At 47.5% G+C, this 23,647-nt stretch overlaps 1 protein-coding gene across 3 annotated transcripts in view; it reads right to left on the reverse strand.

The window, feature by feature from the left end:
• SYK (spleen associated tyrosine kinase) overlaps positions 1-21,056 on the reverse strand; it is a 52,904-nt gene extending 31,848 nt beyond the window's left edge. The window contains exons 1-5 of one of the 3 annotated variants that reach the window (XM_065878603.1): positions 20,655-21,056; positions 18,150-18,310; positions 4,947-5,082; positions 1,693-1,774; positions 1,266-1,309 (exon numbers count right to left, since the gene is read on the reverse strand). In XM_065878603.1, the coding sequence (XP_065734675.1) occupies positions 1,266-1,309; positions 1,693-1,774; positions 4,947-5,082; positions 18,150-18,310; positions 20,655-21,056 (825 nt within the window). Of the gene's footprint in view, positions 1-1,259; positions 1,310-1,692; positions 1,775-4,946; positions 5,083-18,149; positions 18,311-20,654 lie in introns of all 3 variants that reach the window. The other 2 variants (XM_065878601.1, XM_065878604.1) reach the window with 2 other exon arrangements.
• Positions 21,057-23,647: the final 2,591 nt, after the last annotated feature.

Raw genomic sequence — 23,647 nt, forward strand, 5'->3', positions numbered from 1 at the left:
TTTTTCACTAGTCAATAAAAAGTTTTCCCAAAATGTCCAACTCCTTGAAGCCATTAGGTGATGCAAGGTTAAATAGAGGGCTTGATATTCTTTTAGGAGTACTCAGCCCTAAGCCCTCATGCCTCTTAGAGGAAAATTGACCTGTCTCATGATGGGTACAACCTTAAAGTTGACTCGCCAGGCCCATGAGCTGTATAAAGGGTAAAATAAAATGATGACTCCATTAAGGTGCTATATTTTAGAGGTTGATCCCAAAGTTCATCGGTATTTTAGCAAGTTCCAGTTCCCCCAGTCTGTGGACAGGGGCTGTGCCCGGAGAACCTGCCTGGTTCAGCACAGCTGCAGCTTCTGAGCAAGTCAATAGCTCCCTCAGAGGGCAGAGTGGGCATTCCGCCTTTTGCAGATTTTAAGGGTTAACAGGCAGAAAGTGAGGTATAGAGTGCACAGCTCACGATGGGGTAATTTTCATTCCTCACAGATGGCATCAAATGTCCACAGTGAGGTCCCCCTTAAAGTAGCAGGACATCATTCCTGCTTGGAGTATAAATCCGTGTGTCAACTCATAACAGTCTGGAGGGAGGAGAGAGCTGGAATTCTCTCTTTTTGGGAGTATCAGGCATGTGTTGGGCAAACCCACGTGGAGAAGTGTGGACAAACCACAATTCTCACCTCCTATTGACATGGAGGGAGATGTGGGTTCTGGCCAAGCCCCTGACTCCATACTTCTCTAAGGGCTTCTCTCATGTGATGGCACAGAGCATCCCCATTCCAAGCCTTCCTCCACCAAGGTATGGCCAAAGCAGCTCTCCTGGAAAGGGAGATTTTTCTGATAACAATGTCTCGGTTGATTTAACCAAAAGAGTCGGGCAGTCAACCTCAGGGAGATGTCTTACACACCTGGCTCGCCACACCATCATGCACGTGGTCACATGGATCGTGCACACGCCTCCACATGGACGGACCAGGGGCTGAGCCTGAACAATATGCTACATTTCCCAAATCTGCCAGGAGGCATATTTCTGATTTAACATTGGGTTGCATGGTCATTTAGTATACTTTTAGAAAATGGAGGAATTTTAACCTACCTAAGAAGTTAAGTTGGCTAGCTCGGATCTGAAAATAGGCTGATTCTAGCTGACACCCACAATCCCAGTTTACCAAGTGTGATGAAAACAATTACCATGACTCCTGTTATCTAAACATGCTTTTCATCATGCTAATATACAACTGTTTCACTTTTAACAGCATGGCTAAGTAACACTTACCACAGGATGGGAACTTGGAAGTTGTGGACGGAAATTAATATTTCCTGGTTAGAAAGAACATGGACAGTTACTGCTATGTTAGTGAAAACCAACTATTTATCCCCTCCCCCACTGTAGATCAATCAATGTGACTGTAAAATATTACTGCTTGAGGAGTAGATACATTTTCTGCATACATTTCTTGATACCCTCTTTCATCTTTCTCACATAAGCAATTAAAATGCATTTGTTTTTTAAAGTTAAACTTATCAGCTATTTTTTGATGAATGATATCTATAAAACTGGAGCAATCTGACATTATTTTAATCAATCAGTAAAAACAAAGCCTCATCCCATCTTGTTTGAGTTTGCAACAGACTAAATCTAAAACGAGGCTGATTATTATCAACATCTGAAAGAGTGAGACTCCAATGTCTTGGCTACTCACCCATTTGCCCATCAAATTTTTGACATGGAACTGTAAGAACTCTTAACAAACCATCTGACTTATAAGAATAATGCTCGACGAGCTGAAAAAGAAGAAAGTAAGAAAGTATAATAAATAATGGAGGGAGGCAATGGAGAAATCCTGACCTGGAGCAGCTGACTCCCCTTTTGGACTTTAAAAGTGATTCAAGGACAGCGCTTAACAACAGAAGGTGCTTCCTTGGTGGTATTCCTGATCCCTTCCCATGCCTCTCTCCTGCCACCCTCAGACTTCTGGACAGAAGTCCACATGCCACCTTCCCTTTTGGACTCTGCTCTTGGCTCACCCTCTTTCTTTCTTTCTTCTTTTTTTTTGGGGGGGGGTAGCAAGTTGCATTTATTTGTTTATATTCTCCCATATCTGTGTGATATTATAACAATGAATTCAGCACGCGAATGTTCATTCATTTATTCAGTCATTAAACAAACATTCTGCTGTGTGCTAGGTCCTGAGATAGGACAAAAGGTAAACTATGGTGAATCATCCTACAGTTGAGGTACTTTCTTGGTGGAGAGAGATATAAATGAACAATGTAAAGTGATTAATGGTGTAGTAGTGCTGTGGGCAAAGGCTTTGGAAGGACCAAACAATTCAGCCCAAAAGTTTCAGAGAGAAGATATCACAGCACAGGTGATGTAAGAGCTGGGACATGGGGAAAGCTGACCCTTTGGCAAATGGCCTTATGTTGACAGGATATGGACAGCCTCGGCTAATGGCTCCCAGAAAACTATGAATCATGACGCCTGATTGCTACATTAAAAAATAAATGAATGGCAAATAGATTTATTTATATCTAATCAAAATTATGCAATAGGAAGACAGTCTTAGTTTTCACATTTACTTTTCTCATACAGACATTTCCTCTTCAGACAATCTAAAATCTTCCTATCTGATATTTCTTCCTTATCTGTTTATTGGTACCTTTTCCAGTTAAGGACTTGTTGCTTCTGAATCTTCTTTCCTCTCAAAACTTACCTATTTAGATGAATGTTTGTTGAATGAATATATTTTATCCTTCCAGGGAGCATTCTGTTTTTTAAATTTTATTTTATTGTGGAAAGAACACAACATGAGATCCACCTTCTTAATAAATGTTTCAATCTGACCAGCCCTAACACGCTACTGAGATGGACATCAAAGTTCTCTCTATTCTGTTAAATGCAATAGTGTGTTCTAGGGCTAAATAGTATTGAGGTCCCTACAACAGCTGAAATATCATACATCTCTCCAATGTCATTCAAATATCTCCTTACAAGCTTATGTTTTCAGATAATCTATGCCACAAGGGTGTCTGGGAGGTGGGCATACATGTTAGGATTTCCCTCTTGGGCAGGGGTCTGCAAACTTTTTCTGTAAAGGGCCAGATAGTGATATTTTAGGCTTTTTCACTCCACATGGCATTTCTGTCACACAGTTCTTTATTTTTTTAAAAAATAACCCTTTAATGTATAAAAATCATTGTCTTCAAGTACTACACAAAAGCAGACCAGGGGCAGATCTGGTCCACGGATGTGTTGACTCTAGCTCTAAAGAAAGGAATACTAGAGTAGTGTAGCAGTTACCACCTCTCAGACTCCTGGGTGGAGGAAGGGCACAGAGGTACCTTACGTTGATGTCAAGGAAAACCAATGAAATCACACTTGTAAAAATGGAAGGTACTGCTGGCATTTTTATGCTCTTTCTTAAACATATATACAAGGGGAAAGATTTAATTAAGGCTGAATACTGTGAGATGCTGGAGGAATCAGTAAATGGGAAAGCGTAAATATGGGAAACAGTCTTGGGAAGGAACTTTCCAACAATTAAAGATGTTTAACATTATAGTCAGCATGCAGACTTGGAAACTGTGACTGGGCTCAGATAGGGAAAATGGTCATTCAGGAGAAGTATAATGGCTGTGTACCAGTGATGGAGCCCAGGACCCTCAAGCATTGGGCTGACAGATGGACTCCAGCGCCTTTAAATGCACACCATCAACAATTCTTGTAGGAAGTGAGAGACTCTGATGGGAAATTAATACCGGAAGGCAACATTCCCTACTCATCTCTCTGATTTGCATTGGGCATTAGTACCTAATAGGTTAAATACTCTTTCAAAGCGATACCATTAAAACAAAGCAAAGTCTGTGGTTGATAATAAGCTACATGCTAATGATCTACAAACCAAAAGACAATGTCAGCATTATGACTAATATGAATAAATATTAAAATACCCAGCATTCAAAGAAGAAGATTTTGTCCCCAACTACAGCATTAGGAACCAAAATACACCGTGTGGTGGTTACTCTAAGTGCTTTAAAGGTAATGGGGATCCCTGATCACAGTTTTTAAAAAGGCAAGATTTTGAGTCGGGTCCTTTCCTGCTGTAACCACACATGAGGTTCCTGGTGGGGCCTGGTGTGGACATTTGAACCCATCCCCGATGATGTCCCGCACCTACAAAAGCTCAACGTAGTTGTTGCTCTTGGGATGGCAGAGTCCCTTGGTTTTCTCTGTCTCTGGACCCACTACAGTTTATAGGATGCTTTGCCATTTCCTCATGGAGCTGTGATTTAGAATGAAGCCAAGTCATTCGTGCCCAATGGAAAGCAGGGATGAACACCGGATTAGGGCTCATTAGTGCCTAAGAAACTCCCAAATTACTCTCTGTTTTCGGGTTTACTATCAGGTAGGTCAAGAAGAACCCCTTTTTAGACCAGGGCTGAACAATCCTATACGAGTGGCAGCCTGAAGCGCAGGTTCAACTGCCAGGTTGCCCTAATTTTGCAGCAAGATTCATTTTGCAGTGAGAATGGCACCTGGCATTTTATATTAAATTTGGCCCCTCACAACTCAAAAAACAGTCTGATTAGCCACTTCTAGGCCTACCTTCCCAGCCATCCACACCTTTCTATTGTGTGTATTTGTATGATAGGCTGTTCTGGGCTCCAGGCAGAACGTCTTAGAAAGAAATGCCTCTAGCGCCTCAAGGCTGGGTCTCTGGTTGAAACTAAGCACAGTCCTGAGTGGGTACCACTTCCTAGTGCCAAGAGCTAAGGGGCCCTGGATAAGCTATGGGAGCCTCTGTCACCTGACATGATGACCCTAGACCAGTCATCCAGGAACCTGAAGGCTGAAAAGCAGACTCTGATTGGGCAGGTCTTGGCAAGGACCCAGGTGGCATATTCTAACAAGGTCCGGGGGCCAGTTCCTCTCTTTTCTGAGGATGACGTATACCTGCCATAGTGTGTCGAAATTCTTCCCGCCAGGGATGGAGAGCTTCCCCGTTTTGTCCTTATCGATGCGGTAGTGCAGCACCTTCCCCTCGTGCAGCAGGCACAGGGCGTAAGACCCGTTGTCCCTGGACCTGATCCTGGAAGAGAGGAGACAGCGCATCACCATCACTCCTACCGCCTGGAAGGGAGGAGTGCCCTGGGGAGGCACCCTGCAACAGCGTCCCAACCTCGGGGACAAGGGGTCAAGGACTTTGTACCCAGGGAGGCCCAGCCCACAGCTCAGTGACACCGCAAGCTCCAGACAAGGAAATGCTATGGTCAGGGACAGGCCACAGCCAAGCCCAGCAGGCTGGGGAGCATTGGGTGGGCATCAGGAGAGGCCTGGGCTCTGGGGGCAAGTCCTCTGTTTGCCTGGAGCAGCAATGCTGCTCAGCGTACCAGTAAGTGGGACCCTCAGCATTCCGCAGCTGGGGAGTCTGTAGAGCCCTCTTCACTCACCTCCTCTCTTCAGTGAGGTCTGCATTTGGATCCGATTCCAGGGAGTGCAGCTCCCCTGTCTAGCCAAGGGTGGGCGTGGAGTGGGTGAGTGTCTGGTGGGCATTTTAACTAGGAACCTTCTGGACCCCAGATGGAGGGGGCTGAAAGCCCTCTTCACTCCCTCAAGCTCGCTCTCCCCTTTGCAGGGAGGAGAGGGCGGGACCAGGACGGGTATTTAAAATGTTCCATGTGATGCGGTCAGATGACGTTGCCAGGAGAAGAAAATGTCCTCCAGCGTGGGGTGGTGAGCAGCAAGCAGAGCCAGGTCTGCGCTGGCTGTGCTGGGCGCCCAGGCTCTGCCTCCTGGTCCCAGTGGGTGCTCCTGGGCACCACCCCCTTCCCTTATTCAGGAAATGAGTCTTTTGAGTCTGATACCGAGCAGAGAGGCACCCGCTGTGATGCAGGGGGACCTGCCGCCCACGGGGAGGGCCTGTGGGACTTGGGGAGGGCGCAGGCCAGGTGGGGCTGCAAAGGCACGGAATGGAGGTGAAGCCCCTCCCCAGCCGAATTCCTTAGTCATCGCCATCCTCAGCCCATCTTCCCCTCTCAGCAACTCAAGCCCTTGGGATCACAAGATCTGCAAGAGGGTGAGTCACCGAGGTCCCAGCGGTCCCAGAAAGCCTCTCCGGCCTTGGCACTTTCTAAAATGAGGAAACTGAGGCCCCCAAATGTTAAGCAGTGTGCCCAATGCACTGTATTTTGGGAAGAGTTCAAATATGCCAAGCTGCCGTCGTATTTCCATGTTGAGGGGAAATTTCTGATGCCTCCTTTCGGTTGTACGAGGCCACATCCACAAGACGCACTTTGGAAGCTGACGTGGTCACCCTTGGCCTTGTAGGTTCACCTCAAAAAGCTAACCCAGGACTTGAGATATGAGCTGCATCTTTGGAACCTCGTTTTAAAAATAAGTTTAAGTCGTGCTTGGCTGTGCGTGATGAACGGGTTCCCTCCATGCACCAGTGCTCAGGGCAGCTGGTGTGGGTGGCGGGAAATGCCCAGACCTGCCTCGGCCTCGGTAGGGGCCACTTCTGAAACCTTCTGCTCTGTGAAAACATCCCTTCCTCCCAACCCAACCAGGTCACCGGCACCCCAAAGTGTAAGCTCCCTTTCACGGTTACATGGCCCATTAAGGCCAGTTGGTTGCTGTCAAACCGAAAAACCACCACACAGAAAAGGAAAAACATATTTTTATATGAGGGATAACTGAGTCTATCTTGTAGGGAAGCTATTTTATAATGTGGGGCTACTCACACCCGCTTTGTTTATTTTGTAAGCATCCGTGGCAAACAAATAAGATAGTTTGGAGGTACAAAGAATCATACAAATTCTTAATATGAAGCAATATCGACTTACGTGTACGCATATAAAAGGTGACCTTGGGATAATGATGCTCATAGGCCATTCCAAAATACCACTCTCTTTGATTTAAAGTCCTTTGTATCTTGGACCTCAGGGTGCTGGAATCAAGTACCTGGATCTGAACTCTGGTTTTCCAGATCCATGTCCAATGCCCAACCATTCCACCTTGCCTTATGCCCTGATTGACCTTTTGTTGTTAAAACTGGGATGGAGGATCACAGAATGTATGGGGAGATGGTTCAATCACCTCATTAGAAACTGGGAAATGCAAATTAAGACCACAATGGAAATACCATTACACGCCCTTCAGACTGGCAAAAATTAAAAAGACCAAAAATGCTATATATTTCTGAGAACGAGGGCAATAGGCACCCTCGTATACTGCCTGTGGGAGCATGAATCAGTTCAATCATTTTGGAAAACAGTTTGGGATTCTCTACTGAAACTGAACCTATTTATCCCCTCTGAGTCAGCAAAACACTCCAAGACATACAAAACATGTGCATTCTGCACCTATAAAGTATGTGGGGATGCTTATAACAGCTTTATCTGCGATTATCAAAAACCGTAAGCAGCCTAAGTGTTCACTAAGTGCAGAGTAAGTAGGTTGTGGGGTATTCATACCACAGAATGTCATAGAATAAAACAAACAAATGGCAGTGATACAAAGCACAGATGACTCTCACAAGTATAAAACGTATACTGTGATTCCACATGCATGAAGTTCCCAAACAGGCAAATGCGAACGGTTTTGATGTACGCCTAGGTCCTAGGTGGTGACGAGAAAGAAAAAAGAAGAAAAAAGCCAGGGCATGCTGGACACAAGGGTGCAGGAAGTGGTGTCCTGTAACAGGTGGGTGTGAGTGTGCGGCCTTCCGCGATGCTGCTTGTGTTTTAGTTCTTGACTCCAGCGGTGTTTGCTTTAGAATTCTCCATTAAGCTGCACTTACAGAGTGACTCACTCTTCTGTGTGTTTAGTATTTTCATAAGAAAAACAGCATTAAAAGAGAGCTGATGCAAGGCAGAAATAGAGCATCTCTTGCTTTTGGGCAGTGATTTCTGCAAAGGCACACGCTTCCTTGAGGCTCCCCCCGAGAATAGGTCCCAGAGGAGTTTCTCTCCCAGAGCTCCAGCCAGGCAACCTGTTTCAGCTCCCGGGATGCCAGTGGCAACAGCTACCTGGTGAGCACAATCTAAGGACCGGGAGGCACAGGGACAGGCTGTGGACACGCAGCCTGAGCAGCCCCCGAAGCAGCTGGCAGGAAACGAGGGCAGAGAAGGGAAACCCACAGGCCCAACATCTGTAGGTGGCAAAGCCCAGAGGCTTGGTGACACTAACGGCCAGTAACTGTGGGGTGTCTGCTGGCTGCAGGCAGATCCTGGGCTGGGCTATTTTTAATCTAACATACAGAAAATACTGGTTTGGAAGCTGAAGTAGCTCCTCCTCCTGGTCCCCTCCTGTTCCTCAGAAAGCCTCCCTTTGCCCTGGGACACCCACCAGGTTTGTCACATGGACGCCCAAAGGGGAAAGAGCAAAGACTAGTCTTGCACCTTCTCTTGGGGTTGCTGGCCTCCACCCTCCAGGTCAACTATCTTCAGGCATATTCCCGGAAGCCCCAGAATACTGTATTTTTTCCCAGTGAGTCTCTTGGAACAAGTAGGCTCACGACAGATTTGTGTTTTGCTACGACAGGGTGTGGGATTTCAGCGCTCTTGAACTGCGAAGTTGTCCTAACTGGCCTTAAGACCATCTTGAGGTCCTTGGTGAGAGGGCAGGAGAGCCACCTTGCCTCTGCGGGTGGATGGTCTCAGGCTCTGCGATGAGCAGGCCTTGCACCTCACAGACACCAAGCACTTGGCCAAGCTGAGGTGGGGAGAGTGTTCGTTCTGCCAGGCACAGCCTGGGGGGCGCTGAAGCCCTTTTCCACCCTCCTATGACCTCCTGGATCGGAGAAAACATGTGGTAATGATGCCCAGATATTGACAGGGAAGTGAGGACCAGGAGGTGGTGGGACCCTCAAGGTGACCTCCACCCAGCAAGGTCTGGGGACAGTGCATTGTGTCTGCTGCAGACAGAACAGGACAGCTGGGGCACATCCTAGCCCACCAGGCATTCTCACTGTCCTGTGCATTTGTTTTCCCATGGGCAGAGTAGAGCGTGGCTGGCTGGAGGGGAAAGGGGGTGCCTGGGATAAGCTGTGTGCCTATGGCTGGAATGGGCTGTACAAAGAGACAGGGAGGGGCTCACTTCCAGGGCTGACGCTGTATCGGGTGGTCAGATACTGTGGCATGGGGCCCAATGGTGGCTTCGAGACAGCAGCTGAGGAGTAAGGAAGGAGAGGATATGGGAGTGGCACGCCCAGTAGTATGCTTGCCAGTATAACGCTGAGAGCACCCCCAGACTCAGGAGAGGTATCAGCACTAATGATCCACGGAAGACAAGAGGAAATACAACTTCTGGGTGCTTTTGCTTTTTGCACTATAGCAAAATTTAGGCACGTGAGCACTCCATACATGCAATGAAAGCAGGATCAATATGGAACACAGGTCTAAATATGGGGCCATGCCAAGCTATTCTTTCACACATCTGCCTTTTAAAAAGTTTTATCAATTCCCCTCTCTCTCCCTCTGCTCTAGCTTATGAGGTGAAACTAGGTCATGCTGCTTCTCCTCCACCTTCATGGGGACCTTGATCAGACCAATGAAGTGATACTGACGTTAGTCCACAACCCCCTTTAAACTTTTTACTTCAGACAGGCCATGACACTTTATGCTGACCTGTGGCTGCAGAACCACACGTGTCGAATAGAATGGCACACTTTGATCCATGATGGCAACACCTAAGAGCGCTCACAGAACTCAGCTTTTATTGTGGCATATGAGGGTCATGCAGTCTCATTCATCTATGAATAAGGTTTTTTCTAAACCCAGAGATCACTTTTGAAATTTAAATATATAACAAAAAGTGAGTTATAACTTAAGCAGGGAAAAGTGAGTGGCAAATAAGAGCAAAAAAAAAAAAAAGTGAGATTTGCCTAAGGACAAATACCAATATCAGTGCTGCAGTGGACAGGGGGAGAACATCCCGGGCCAGCAGCAAGGTGGGCACCTGAACCTGAGATTCCCCCATTAAAGCAAGGACGGTGAAGAAGAAAACCTCTTCAACTCCGGAGAACAGTGTTCCCAGCATAGAACACTGAGGAGTCCCACAGATGAATATCAATCAAATACGAGCTCAAAAAGATCACCCAAAACATAAGGAAACAGGAGTTATAAGAAAGAGGTCAGGGAGGGAAAAAGAGCAGGAGAGACAGAGATTTATACACCTAAGGACTTTCTATATTGGAATCATCAGATACAGAATATAAGCTAATATACATGAAATATTCAAAGAGACAAAAGATGGAATCACAAAAACTAGCAAGCAATAAGATACTCTCAAAAATATAAAGGACTATTTGAGAAACAACAAAAACAAATGGAATTTCTAGAAATTTTTTAAAAATATAACTGATGGAAAAAAAACAGTGGATGGGTTTAAAGTAGATTAGATACAGATGAGGTAAAAATTAATGAACTGGAAGACAAATCCAAGAACATTACATAGTTCAGTGCAAAGAGAAAAGACAATAGAAACTAAGAAAGAATAGAGGATGAATTAAGAAGGTCTAAAACATGTTTAATAGGAGCCTCTGAAGGAAGAAATGATAAGAAAGAAGGATGATAATACTTGAAAAAAATAGATGAGTATTTTCCAGAACTGATGAAAGAATCCATGGTTGTAGGAAGCACAGATACAGGACAACCACTGGCTTAGCTTTAAACATATTACCTTGTTCATCTCTGTAACAACTCAGGTAACACAGTAGTTTCCCCTTTTTATCATTCAGTAAGCTGAGGTCAGAGAGATGAATTAAGCTATCTAAATCACAGAGCTATTAAGTGGCTGCGCTTGCCTGAACTTAAGTTTCTACAAATAGAAGCAGTTTCAAGGTTAACTCTGTCTCAACCAGTCAAATAATACAGGAACATTCCCTAATGCACATATGGTTAAAGACCCTCCAATGAACTTGGAAAATCTCAAATGATCACTATTCTTAATGTAGCTTAGGTAGGTATCCAGCATCTTGAGCAGGCTCAAATGTGGTCCTCAGACCAGCATCACTTGAGAACTTGTTAGAAATCCAAATTCCTGAGATATAACTCAGGCCTCGTGAGTTAAAAACTGGAGGGTGGGGGTGTGTGGTTTGACCCAGCAATCTGTGCTTTAACCAGCATCCAGGTGGTTTGCACACAAACAGAAGGTTGAGAATCACTGCTTACATCATCTGCTGTGGACTTTGTATCCATCCTGTGGAACCCCACTGAAGGTACTGTTTTCATTCTTCATCCTTTCTCCTAGTTTACATTTGTTCCTAGCTTATGGGGAATACAAGTGTATATTCTTACAAGCTATCTCAATGTCTCTGAAAAAAATGTAGCATATTCTGAATACATTTTATCCTGGTTACCTTACACTGAGCTGTACTTGCACTGAAAAAGATTACTAATAGCTATTTCCAAAGAGAGGCATCCACCTGCCATCCAGTATACCTGATGGGGAAGGGGGAGAGGGAGGGGGAGGGCATTGGTGAAAGGTATTGTTCTAATATTCAAGGATGGCCGGTATGTCACCCGGTGTCCCCAAGCCAGGTCTAACCTGGACAAGGACCACATGGTTTAGCACATTCCTGATTCTGGGTGGACAAAACCCTTTTCCTTAGAAAGCTACTGTCACCAAATCTTCTAGTACCCAGTTGTGTACAGAATGGTGTATGCCCTCATTGGACCATCTGTGCATGTTGCTCATTGTTTTACCTGTAGGTTCCCCTGGAAGGCCTCCTACAGGGCCCCGAACATTAGAGGCATGAATAAGTGAATGTGTATGTGTGTGTGTGTGTGTGTGTGTGTGTGTACGCGTACATGTGTGTAAAGGAGGAGAGCGTGTGAGGGGCATCGGGCTATAATGGAGAAGGATATGGTGGGGAAGGGAAGGGAAGAGAAGGGAGGAAGGGAGAAAACAATGAGAATGTCATACTCCATCTAGAAAATGGCTAATGAAGAAGGGATGACTCAAAGATTCAAGTGTTTATTTCTCCTTGAAAGGGACAGGGGAAGGAAGATCTGGGGTACCTGGATTTCAGATGCAGAGCACATAAGAGCACATCACACAGGGAACTCAATTGTTCTGCAGGGCTGGAAAGGTGGTTGACTGTGGAGGGCATGTGAAGGATAAACGGCACCACTACTTGGTACCTGCTCAGAGGCCTCTGCACTGTCTTGTTTCTCTGCATACAGGGCCCCAGGCTACCTGGGATGACTGTCACATATTAAAGAGCTGTCATGAGAAAAGCACGGGTTGAGGAGTCCCACGCATCATATGCAACAACCACAGGCCAGCGCAGGGTGCTGAGGCCCACCCCCAACTGCAGGGGATGTAACGCTCTACGACCTCAGGACTCGCGAAGCCCACAGGTCACAGCTCGTACACTCCCCAGCACGTGTGCCTCTCAGACCCTCGGACTCCAACTCTCCTGGGCTTCCTCTAGGCCTTTGTTCTCACCTTCCTGCCCTGCCCACACTACTCAGCTATGGCATGGGCAACACTCGCTCTTGACTTCTGCAAACTACTGTCCTGGTCTAAGACCTGACTCTCTGCCATCTCTCTCCCTGCAGAACCCTCATTCCCCTCTCTTCACAATCCAGGGGACCAGCCCAGAGGTCAGGGTCTTCCTCAGGACCTCACAAGTCTCCCAGACCTGACTGCACCACTGGTTTGGCCCAGGAGACTTGATCTGGCAGCACCTCGTCCCCACCTGCTCTCCTGGGATCTCCTTCAATCCCCTCCACCTCTTAGTCCCATGGCAATGCGGGCCTGGCGTTCACCAAGCATTTCCAAAATAAGACCTGCAGTCAGCACCTCTTGCCTTCCACCATTCTCACCCAGCGGCTCTGGGCACAGCCGCCCCGGCACTCATCCTGCTGTGGCTCTTCCTCCCTCCTGATGGAGTCCAGAACTGCCTTACTACCACCTCAGCCTCAGCTAAATCTAATCGGCCAGTTTAAGAATCATTTGGCAAATATTACAGTTGGTGTGTAAATAGGATGACCCTCTGGTCTGAGACAGCCCTGCTGACCCCTGCTGTACCCCCTCCCATCATGTTATCGGCCCCCTTTCCCTCTCCCTGAGTGGACAATCCATTCCCCGGTCCACCCCTTAGGGTCAGGAGGGACTTCCTGTCTGGTTGGATGGCCTTTCCTTCACACAGCTTGTCACTCCTGCCCTGCTCCTGGGCCAGGTCATGCTCAGGCGGCAGTGTTGACCCCTAAGACTCTGCACTGACACTTCCTCCTGCCCAGGACCACTTTCTTTTCTTTCTCTACTGATTCTCTTCTCCTCACTGCTCAGAACACAGCTGAAATGTCCCTTTCCCCAGAAAAAAGATTCCTACCACTGAGACCTGTTCTGAGCACTGGGGCTCCACCCGTGAAGATGGAGGCCGGTCCCTGCACTTGGGCATGCAGAACAAGTGGGACTGACGGACAACAAACAAGTGAACAGAAATAAACACACCAACAGTGTCATTAGATGGGACGACCGTGACGGACGGAGCGGGACATGTAGTCACACGTCACACACTTTGCAGTATGTGTTTCTGAATTTAACATCTTCCCCTAGGCTGTAAGCACGGTGCAGGCAGGGACTAAAGTCCATCTTGTTTGTCACAGTCCTATCACAATGCCTGGCACACATCTGGTGGAATGCATTATTTTGTGGAATGAAAGGCTATTTTTGCAGCTTTTTTTTTTTTAACAGCATACTTCTAAAGTCAGAGAATAAGAACTACAGTGAAAATGGCATTGGCGACTTACTGGCTTGATGACTCCTTTGACAAATCTGAGATACCATCTTTTCTGTGCCATGTTAATTCACCCGTTTGGAGAGCTGCCATCTGTGTGTTTTAAAGGTCACCTAGAACTCACTCTTCACTCTGTAAGACTTGCAAGGACTTTTAGCCAAAAACAATAAAATGTTTTCCTGGGTACTAAGCACAAAGCAAGTGACAATTCCATTGTTTTTCGTTTGCAGAACATGGAAATTTTAGAGCATTTTTGTTCTGAGATCCCTTACATGATGACACGAAGGGACTAGTACATTACATTTCAGCAGATGTGATGTGCTCTTGGAGCAGCACTTGTGAATGTGAGCTCTGAGCTGTCCTGCACGAACCACATGGTGAGATATTTCTGAACTGGACAGTCAGAGAACCATTGAACACAGCCCGTCCCCACGGCCTCGTTCGGCCCAAGCAGGGCCCAGCAGTGTGACCACACGGCCTTAGAGTTTTGTATGATTTGTAAAAGATATTTAATCACAGCCAGAGAAGACCACTCTTTCTTCCACTCCAACTTCCTTTTCCAGAGTTGCCAGTGATCCTAAAAATGGACATGCATTACTCAGAATGAGGTGTGAGCCTAGAGGAAGGACTGAGTTTTCTTTTTTCAAAATGAAGAAAATACTACCAAATTATTGTCAAATGAAGAGGCAAACATTATGCCGTCAATGCCGTCAAAAGATGTAAAAAATAAAAGGTGCTATAGACATGTGTCGGGAACTTAAGTAAAAATAAAAATATTACTTTTTCTAAATTTTGTATGTTTAAGGTATTGATTAGTCTTTTAAAAATTGTAAATCATTGTGATTTTTTTCTCACTCTAAAATATACTGTATTTTGTACCTAATTTTAAAGAGGGTCTTAAGAGGGACCCTCTTAAAGAGGGACCTTAAAGAGGGTCTCCAAATTATATATGCTTTGGACCCCACCAATTCTGGATCCTTCCTTTGGGGGAGAGGATACAACATTTTCAGAAAGTAAGCTTTGTTTCTCTTTCCTAACAAATCCATTTTGTAGTCACGCCTGAGCTGTGGCTAATTTCTCAAAATGGCAAACTGTGCTGTCATATGAGGCCTCAGAGAGCTGAGGGGACTCATCCCCAACACAGCCTGTCCACTCTGCCTCTATCCCTGATGTCACGAATGAGGCAGAGCTCCGGCCCCGACCCACAGGACCTGGGCTGAGGGTCCTTGTCTGGTGTTCCCTTCTGGCCAGCCAGACCGCAGACATAGGCAGGTGCCTTAGTCAGAATACCACAGGCTGAGGGGCTTAAACAACAGACGTTTCTTTCTCTCAGTTCTGGAGGCTGGAAGTCTCGGATCACGATGCTGGAGAAAGCCTGTTTCCTGGCATGTAGACGGCTGCCATCTGGCTGTACGCTCACATACATGGCCTTGCCTCTTTGCTGTAGGCAGAGTCCAGCCTCCACCTTTTCATAGATAATCCCATCATGGGGCCGCATCTTCATGGCTTCATCTAAACCTAATCATCTCTCAAAGGCCCCACCTCCAAATCTGTTACACTGGGGGCTGGGGCTTCAACATACAAATCTGTGGGGACACAAACATTCAGCCCATCATAGCAGGTGATGAAAAGCCACCTCTAGAAATGCCACAGATGACTGCAAGGGAGGGTCTATAGGCCACACTGTCCATCTCCTCTGTAAAGAGGCTTTATTCTCCAAGGACAGTACAAAGTCCCTGACAGCCACTCTTCACAAAGCCACTCCTGAACTGTCCCAGCTGAGCTGTGTGGACAGGAGACAAGAGGGGGGAGCGGGCATTCTGAGTGACGTGCCCTGGCACCACGCCTTGCATGGGGAGAGCAGTGGAGCCAGAGACAGTGGACGCCCTGGACGTGGCTTTTGCTTCTGCTTCCTCTCAGCTCAGACATGCCAGGGACACCGCATTCCAGCTCTCATCTCCTACTTGCCTGACAGCCTTGGGCAAGCTCCTCTGTGCCTAAGTCCTTGTCTGAAAATCAAGGGATTTAGACCATTAGCAGTGAGGTCCCTTCTGGCTCAGGGGTTCTGCTACCGCAAATGGATTTCATACCATAGTTCAAGAGGAGAGAAAACATGCACAGTGTGGCTGGTGAGCATGCTCACTTCTGCACCTCTGCACTGGCTCTTTTCTTTTCTTTTTTTTTTTTTTGCTGTACGCGGGCCACTCACTGTCGTGGCCTCTCCCGTTGCGAAGCACAGGCTCCAGATGCACAGGCTCAGCGGCCATGGCTCACGGGCCCAGCCGCTCCGCGGCATGTGGGATCTTCCCGGACCAGTGCATGAATCCGTGTCCCCTGCATTGGCAGGCGGACTCTCAACCACTGCGCCACCAGGGAAGCCCTGCACTGGCTCTTTTCTACACGCAGCCAGACGGGTCCCATTGAACTTCAGTTGGATCCGCCCAAACACCTTCCCGAAGCTGGACAGACTGGTTTTCCCAAAGCAAAGTCCTCCCAATGCCCGAGAGCCCTCAGTAAACTGGCCCCTATCCTCCATTTCTCCCCCTCTCACTCTGCACCAGCCACAGTGGCCTCGTGGTGGCCTGGCCCTCCTAGCACACTCCTGGCCTCTGGGCACCCACACATGCTGTTCCCTCATCAGGATGGCTCCCAGCTGCTTTCAGGTCTCTGCTCAAATGTCTCCTTCACAGTCAGGCCCTTCCTTGCCATCCAGCATAAAACAGAACCCCCAACCACAGCATGCTCTAGTCCCTTCCTTAAATGCTCCTATGCGCTGTGCAACTCTTGTTCAATCATTCAGTGTCTACTTCTGCCAATGACATGTGGGCCCTACGAGGCAGATGCCTCCGTCTCTGATGCCTAGGACGGAGCTGGTTTCCAGTGCCTCACGCAACTGTGGACACCAATAAATGCTGGTCCACAGATGGACGAGTCAGTTTAAATGATGGGAAAGTAGGCAGGAGACACATTCTTTAGGGAAACCTGGATGAGGCCGGAGAAGACCCAGTTGGAAGGACCCCATAATTGTGGGGCTGTCCCAGGGTGGGTGCTCCCTGCAACAGTCCCTTGTCTAAGTGGGGAGCAGGCGGTCTCCCTGAATGCAGCTGTTCCCTGGCGAGAGTCTGAGCGCAGGCTTCTGAACCGGTGAGAAGGCAGACGCCTTGCTGTTTGGATAACCCAACTTGGGGCTGACTTAACATACCAAGATGCCATGTATGCAGTCCCATGACAGGTGTGTTGGAAATTATTCCTAAGAAGTTGGTAAAAGTTCAAACCTCAGGGGAAAATGAACTGATAGGTGCCACACTGAGGGCAAAAAATATCCCTCTGTCCCATGATTTCTGCCAGTGGCCATTACTGCATCCACTAAGCCATCATCCCAGTCATGCAGTGTGCCAGCCTGGGCTGCTCTGGACTTGTTTTTAGGATTTTTTTTTTTTTTTAAGAGTATTGTGTTTAAGATCATTTCTTAAATAATAGGGATTATGGGAAAGTCTGAGGAAAATTCTTTACATAGATGGATACTCAGAGAAAACACTTCAATTCTAGGAAAAGTTTACAGTGCCAGCTGGGTGTGACTCCACATCCTTGGTCATGGGGCTACACTGGTGTGTAAGTGTCTGAGGCCAGATTGGGGCACCCAGTCAGCGTGTCCGGGGCGGGGGTCACTGGGCAGTGACAAACACAGGTGAGTATGCCTTGGCTGGCAGCCCCCCGGCATCCCACCAGCCACAGCACCTCAGGGGAATGAGGTAGACACCTGTCCAAGACAGCTCCTTGCCCTCTCTGGACCACCGACCCTGCCCCGAGGCAGCCTGCATCTCCAGCACCTCCAGGATGGAGGTGCACTGAGCACTGAGGATAAGAGTGAGCAGGCCTTGAGACACACACCTCATTTCTGAGATTATGAGGCCAGAGTCTGCACACCTGCTTGTGATCAAGTTCCTGCACTAACCTTTCATATGAGCGACTCCCAGCAAATTTTCTTTATTATCCATCCTATTGGTACTTCTCCCCAAAGAGAAGAAAAGTCTGAGATCTTGGGGCAAATGTGAGCAAACACACTGCAGTATCTTTAGCTTGGATGGATAGCCACAGATAGTGTTATGCATCCCATGTTTGTCATTAAAAGCAGAATACGTGGCTGAATAGATATTCTTCAATGATGTCCCTCAGTGCCCAAGAAAAGTGTTCACTTTGGGGCCATACTGGGCAAAACAAATGCTGAATTCCATGAGATGGCTTCAATTTGAGATGTCTGTGCAGCCAACCAACACACGTGTTTTGATGACAGCACATGATCCCTTCCCCAGGGTCACCAGGACTCCAGGAACGTGGAGGCTGAGCTACCCGTAACTGTCCAAGCAGGCCTGGAGCTACTGGGTGAAGGGAAAAGACACAATACTTACAAAAACTTTCCATTTGTCTTTGATCCTATCAGGACAATCTGCTCAGATTCATCCCGAGAGATTTTTCCGTGGAACCAGGGCATTTTTTCATGGGCTGTGGTGGCGATCAGCTTCTCCAGCTGAGGTTTCTGGCTGATAATGGCCTGCTCGAGAGCTTGACCCTGCCACGAGGAGAAGAGAGTGAAGCCATACCAAGCGAAAGTGACGAGAAAGACGCAGAAAGCATTTCCAATCTATCCTAAGTCCTGACATGGTAAAATGTAATCACATTTATTTATGTGTTTGTATGTTCATTCAATAAATAAAGCCAATAGATCTTATATATTATTTAAGTGCCTTCAAGTATATAACTAACAAAATAGATTTTAGGATACAGAGGTGGGCCCTTTAAAAGCCACATTGGGCTTCGGAAACCATCTGGTATAATCCATGGGGTCTAGAGAATGGTCTTCCTGCCCTCTTCCAATCAGTCACCTCCTAGAACTGACTGTTCTGTGTTAGACCCTGATCACATAATAACAATCAGGAAGATGTAAGACGTGCTTTTTCCTGTCTGCCTCTACAAGGCTTCACTCTGAGCACTTACACATGTTGCTGCCTGTAACTGCAAGAGATGTGATCACAGAAAGAGGAGATAAACCTTGAGAACATGGAAAACAAAAATGAGAAAAAGGCTGACAGCTGGGTGAATTCGCTTCTTCAACTGTTCTTAGTGGGAGAGAAATAGATATCTTTCACAGTAGTAAATAAACAACCTGAGCTGATTATTCCAAGTTATAAAAAGAATCAGAAGTGAAAATAAAAACAAAACCAACCCACACGAGGAGATGGAAGGGGGGAGGGAAGGCAGAAGGGAAGGTGTATTTGAAAATTTTGTCATGCTTCACAGATGGAATGAAAAACAAAAGCAGTAATAGTTACATACCAGAGAGGCATCCGATTCAAAGTGAGCAGAGGGCAAAAGCAAAAGGGTGTGGAATACTACTCGGCCATAATAAAGAACGGACCCCTGACACACAGCTGACTCACGAATGCATTATGCGGAGTGTAAGAAGCTGGTCTGAAAAGGCTACAAGCTGTGTGAGTCCATTTATATGCATTCTGGACAAGGCAAAACTATAGGGACAGAAATCAGATGAGGAGTTGCCAGGGGCTGGGGTTGGGGGTGAACATGAGGATGCTTGATGGGTGATGGAACTGTTGCATGTCTTGACTGGGGTGGGGGGCTACATGATGCCATGTGCTTGTCAAAAAATCATAGAACCGGGGCTTCCCTGGTGGCGCAGTGCTTGAGAGTCTGCCTGCCGATACAGGGGACACGGGTTCGTGCCCTGGTCCGGGAAGATCCCACATGCCGCGGAGCGGCTGGGCCCGTGAGCCATGGCCGCTGAGCCTGCGCGTCCGGAGCCTGTGCTCCGCAACGGGAGAGGCCACAACAGTGAGAGGCCCGCGTACTGCAAAAAAAAATAAATAAAAATAAAAATCATAGAACCATATACCTAAAAAGGATGAATTTCACAGTGTGTAAATTACACCTCAATAAATCTGATTTATCTGATTTTAAAAAAGAGTAAAAAGATGGTCTAAGACTTATGTAATGAATACTGATGAAAAATACTGAATACATAGTATCTGTTTGCAAGACTGAATTCAGTGCAGAACATATTAAAGGAGTAAAGAAGTCGGTGTATAGAATCCTCAGAAAGCCTGTAGTGTCATACATCCACATGGATATATAGAAAACATACATCCAGGAAACACAAGGAAATGGTTGAACACGTGGGTCTGAGCAGGAGACCATCAGGCAGCCTGGTGGCTCCTGATATCAAGTGCTGTTGAGAGTGTGGCAGGAATGTAAGTTGTCACAACCTCTGGGACCTTTCTGGATGACAACCTGTCAACATGTCCGAATCCTTCACTGTGGCAAATCCAACCTGTTCAGGGCTATTCTGCTGATGCTGCATAAAGCGTTAGGAGAATGTTACTAGCAGGATTATTTATAAACAACGAAGGTGTCCATCAATAGGTACTAGTAAAATAAATTATGGCGCACAGGAGGGACCATCAGGCAGCCAGTAACAGGCTGATGCAGCTGTGTGTCTATCGACATGGAAAGTTCTGCAAGAGATATTATGAAGGTGTGAAATCAAGTGCCAATCAGTGTGTTCAGTATGACCCTCTTGGGTAAATAAAAACCAGTATATGCCTGTGATGCCTCTCTGAAAGGGCCCAGCACGAATTGGGTAACAGTGGTTTCCTGTGATGGAGAAACCCACATGGCTGGCACTGTAGGGGCCCACCCTCTCAAGTGTGACCGCAAAAGAGGAAAGGCTGTCTTCTTGGAGTGAGGCATTTGGGGGCCCACACTGATGACTAAGGAATAGGTTGCTTATCTGAGGCACCACTGCATGGCTCTCACGCAACTGGGTGCCTGTGTGGAATTCCAGGGCCCGCGAGCACACGAGACCGTGCACCGACGCCGCCAGGGGACCGGCTGCCGCCCACCTGTAGGTTCCATGTCTGTTTCACATACTCCCGGATGAGGTTCTCCTTCAGGTCCTCAAAGGGGCCGGTTTTGGGCTGCACCCCGGGCGGCCGGTTGAAGGGCTTCTTGAGGAGGCAGATGAGGCCATCCAGCTCCTGGGAGTGGTAGTGGCAAAGCTCGGCGGGGCTGCTGTGGGCCCTGCCGCCCGAGATGGCGTAGGTCCCGTTTAGCTCCCGCTCAATGGTGTAGTGATGCGCTTTCCGGTCGTGCGCCACCGAGAGGGCGAAGCCGCCCAGGTAGTTGCGGCTCTGGCGCAGCAGGTAGAGCCCGTCGCTCATGCCCCCCTGGGCCAGGTAGTCTTCTGCCTCCTCCCGGGTGATGTTGCCGAAGAAGAAGGGCAGGTGGTTAGCGCTGTCGCCCATCCCTGCGCCTTCCCCTCAAGTGTCCACCTGGCAAAACAAAGACGGGGCAGTGGTCAGGACCTGAGCGGCATGACACTGTTAGAGCACCGACCCTCCAGATAAGGAGACAAGTCCTCCCGCCAGGCGGAAGCTCTTCCCTCTGAGACTCGGGTCTAGAGCCTGAACTAACTGTGCCCTCGTCCTTTCTGCCCACATAACCATTACATTTCCAAACACACCCTCTCAGTATTGAACCAAGAAACAGAGCATTGGACCAATGCAGTCAAATTAATCTTTTGTGTGCATGTGTGGGTCGGGGTGGGGGACAGAGAATTCTAAGAGACAAACTAAAAAGAGAAGTCCCCTTCCAAAACAGGGCTTAGGAGCTCTCTGACAGTCAGTGGGGCACAGGGGCAGAACCCAGACGAGCCCCTTGTTCTCTGGAGATGCAGTTGTCAAGAACACTCATGCTGGTCAGAGTTATGTGCAGTGAAGATGTCACTGGACTCCTTCTACGTGAACATTGAGGGTCTACTGTGTCACACGCTATAGCTGGACACCAGAAAGCTGAGCACTGGCCACATTTATATATGTCAAACCTCTGGCCAGGAGGTTGGACGGGCAAGTGGCTGCCCTGAGGCATGAAAGTGCCATCTTCCCAGAGCCCCAGGCCTCAGAGACACACTGTCCCCTTCCCACCCTCCTCCGGACCACTTCCTGGCACCCGCCTTGTACCATCCGCCGGAACAGTATCGAATAAATAGTGCAGGTTCCACATTTGATGAGGACATCTGTCACCAAAAACAGATACTTCTCGCACTAAACAGAAACACACTTCAGAGGGGAAGTGTGAAGGCAGTGAATGCAATTTGACAGGAAGACTGTTTGATCATTTGTGGTTGTAGATGAGAAGGATCTATAATGCCAGTCCAAAAAAGTGTATATTTTAACCAAAAGGGGATTTTCATCAATGGAAAAGTATCTAGATGACTGCATCTGTGCATCTAGGGAGCAAAGCACATACCCCTTCATGTTACACACACAGACATACACACAGACACCCAAAGAAACACACACAGACACACACACCACACACATACAGAGACACAGATACACACACACATGATTATGTGAAACAGCCTCTTCTCAACAGGACTTACCTTACAAAAGACAGTAGAACATAGTGCCTGCCTGGTAGAGGTAACAGAATTTTCTCCAGGCAATACTGCCAAATCAGTATTCCTGAGTGAGCCCCCCAAAAGACATGGGTTTTATTATAATTAGATTGTACAAATAATTTTCTCATTTGCTTCTCTTAATATTTGACTATCAATCACTAATTTTTCTTTGTCAAAGTTTCTAAACATTCATCTTCCGGCAAGGTTTTGTTTTCTCTTATAAGTACCATCCATATTTGCTCTTAAAGCAAAGACATCTGCTATTAACCAAAAGACATCCCTGGAAAGACAGTGAGTAGATGTTTCTTTGGGGAGCAGTAGTTCCCTTCTGCTTCTTTCTTCTTCTCAGGCTAATCCCTCTATGCCATTTGTGTTACAGTTTCAGCCCCTGCTCCCCCATCCCCCAAAGAGTGAGGGCTCTGGATTCCTTTCTCATGCTCTGCTCTGTTCCTGCAGTGGGTCTTCCAGGGCCTCACCTATCTGTCATGCACAGTGAGCCCACCTGCACTTCCAACTCCTGTCCCCTGCAGCTCAGCACTTTTCCAACCTCCACGTGCCTACACATCACCTGAACTCTGTTAAGCGCAGGGGCCAGCCGAGCTGCAGCGCCAACAATCTGGGTGACGCTGATGCTGGGCCCCTGACCATATCTGAGGCTGAGATCTCCATGTACTACCCACCTGCCTTCCTCAGCCCAGGCCCTCCCCCAGCCAGGAACACAGAGTCCTTCAAGAGTCCTTGCTTTCTCTCAGGCTGGTTTCCCAAATGGCTGTGGTGTGTGTTCCATTCCCTCTGTATCTCTTACCACTGCCCTTTCTAATGCAGCTTCCCAGCTGCACTGCTGTAAGCACTGATGTCCTGCTGCCCTGCCATCCCCTCCCCTCCTATTCTGCTTCATCTGCCCCGTAGGCCCACAGTTCCCTGCAGCTTGCCCCATCCCTCTCTGCCTATCAGCCTCATTCCTAGCAGGCTCGGTCCACAGGCCACGGCTGTCCCCTCCTAGCTCCTTGCTCACACACTCCCTCTGCTTGAGGGACACACCATCTTGCACACCTGCTCCAGATGCGCCCTCGATCTCAGCTGTCCCTAGTGCTTGGGACTTCTCACAGAGCTGCCACCCACCATTGGCCTCAACAGTAAGTCTTCAAAAACAATATTGTAAGTGTTTACAAATATTTTTTAATTTACATAAACCTTAACAACTATCATTTTTAAAATTCATCAGTTTGCCACTAAGATTTACATCGGTGCTGGCCCTCTGCTGTGAATCCCACATTGAAGCGAACCAACATGACAAGATAGAAGACAGGCGGAAAGGCAGCCTGCCAGGCCCATCTTCCAGGCCCATGCGGGATGCTCCTGAATGGCTCTGATGGTGCATGTCAGACTCACCCCTAAGCAGGTGGTACCTCTCTGGCTTCCCTGGGAGGGGAA

The sequence above is a fragment of the Phocoena phocoena genome, chromosome 6 (genome assembly GCF_963924675.1).
Source record: "Phocoena phocoena chromosome 6, mPhoPho1.1, whole genome shotgun sequence".
In the NCBI taxonomy this organism is placed as follows: Eukaryota; Metazoa; Chordata; class Mammalia; order Artiodactyla; family Phocoenidae; genus Phocoena; species Phocoena phocoena.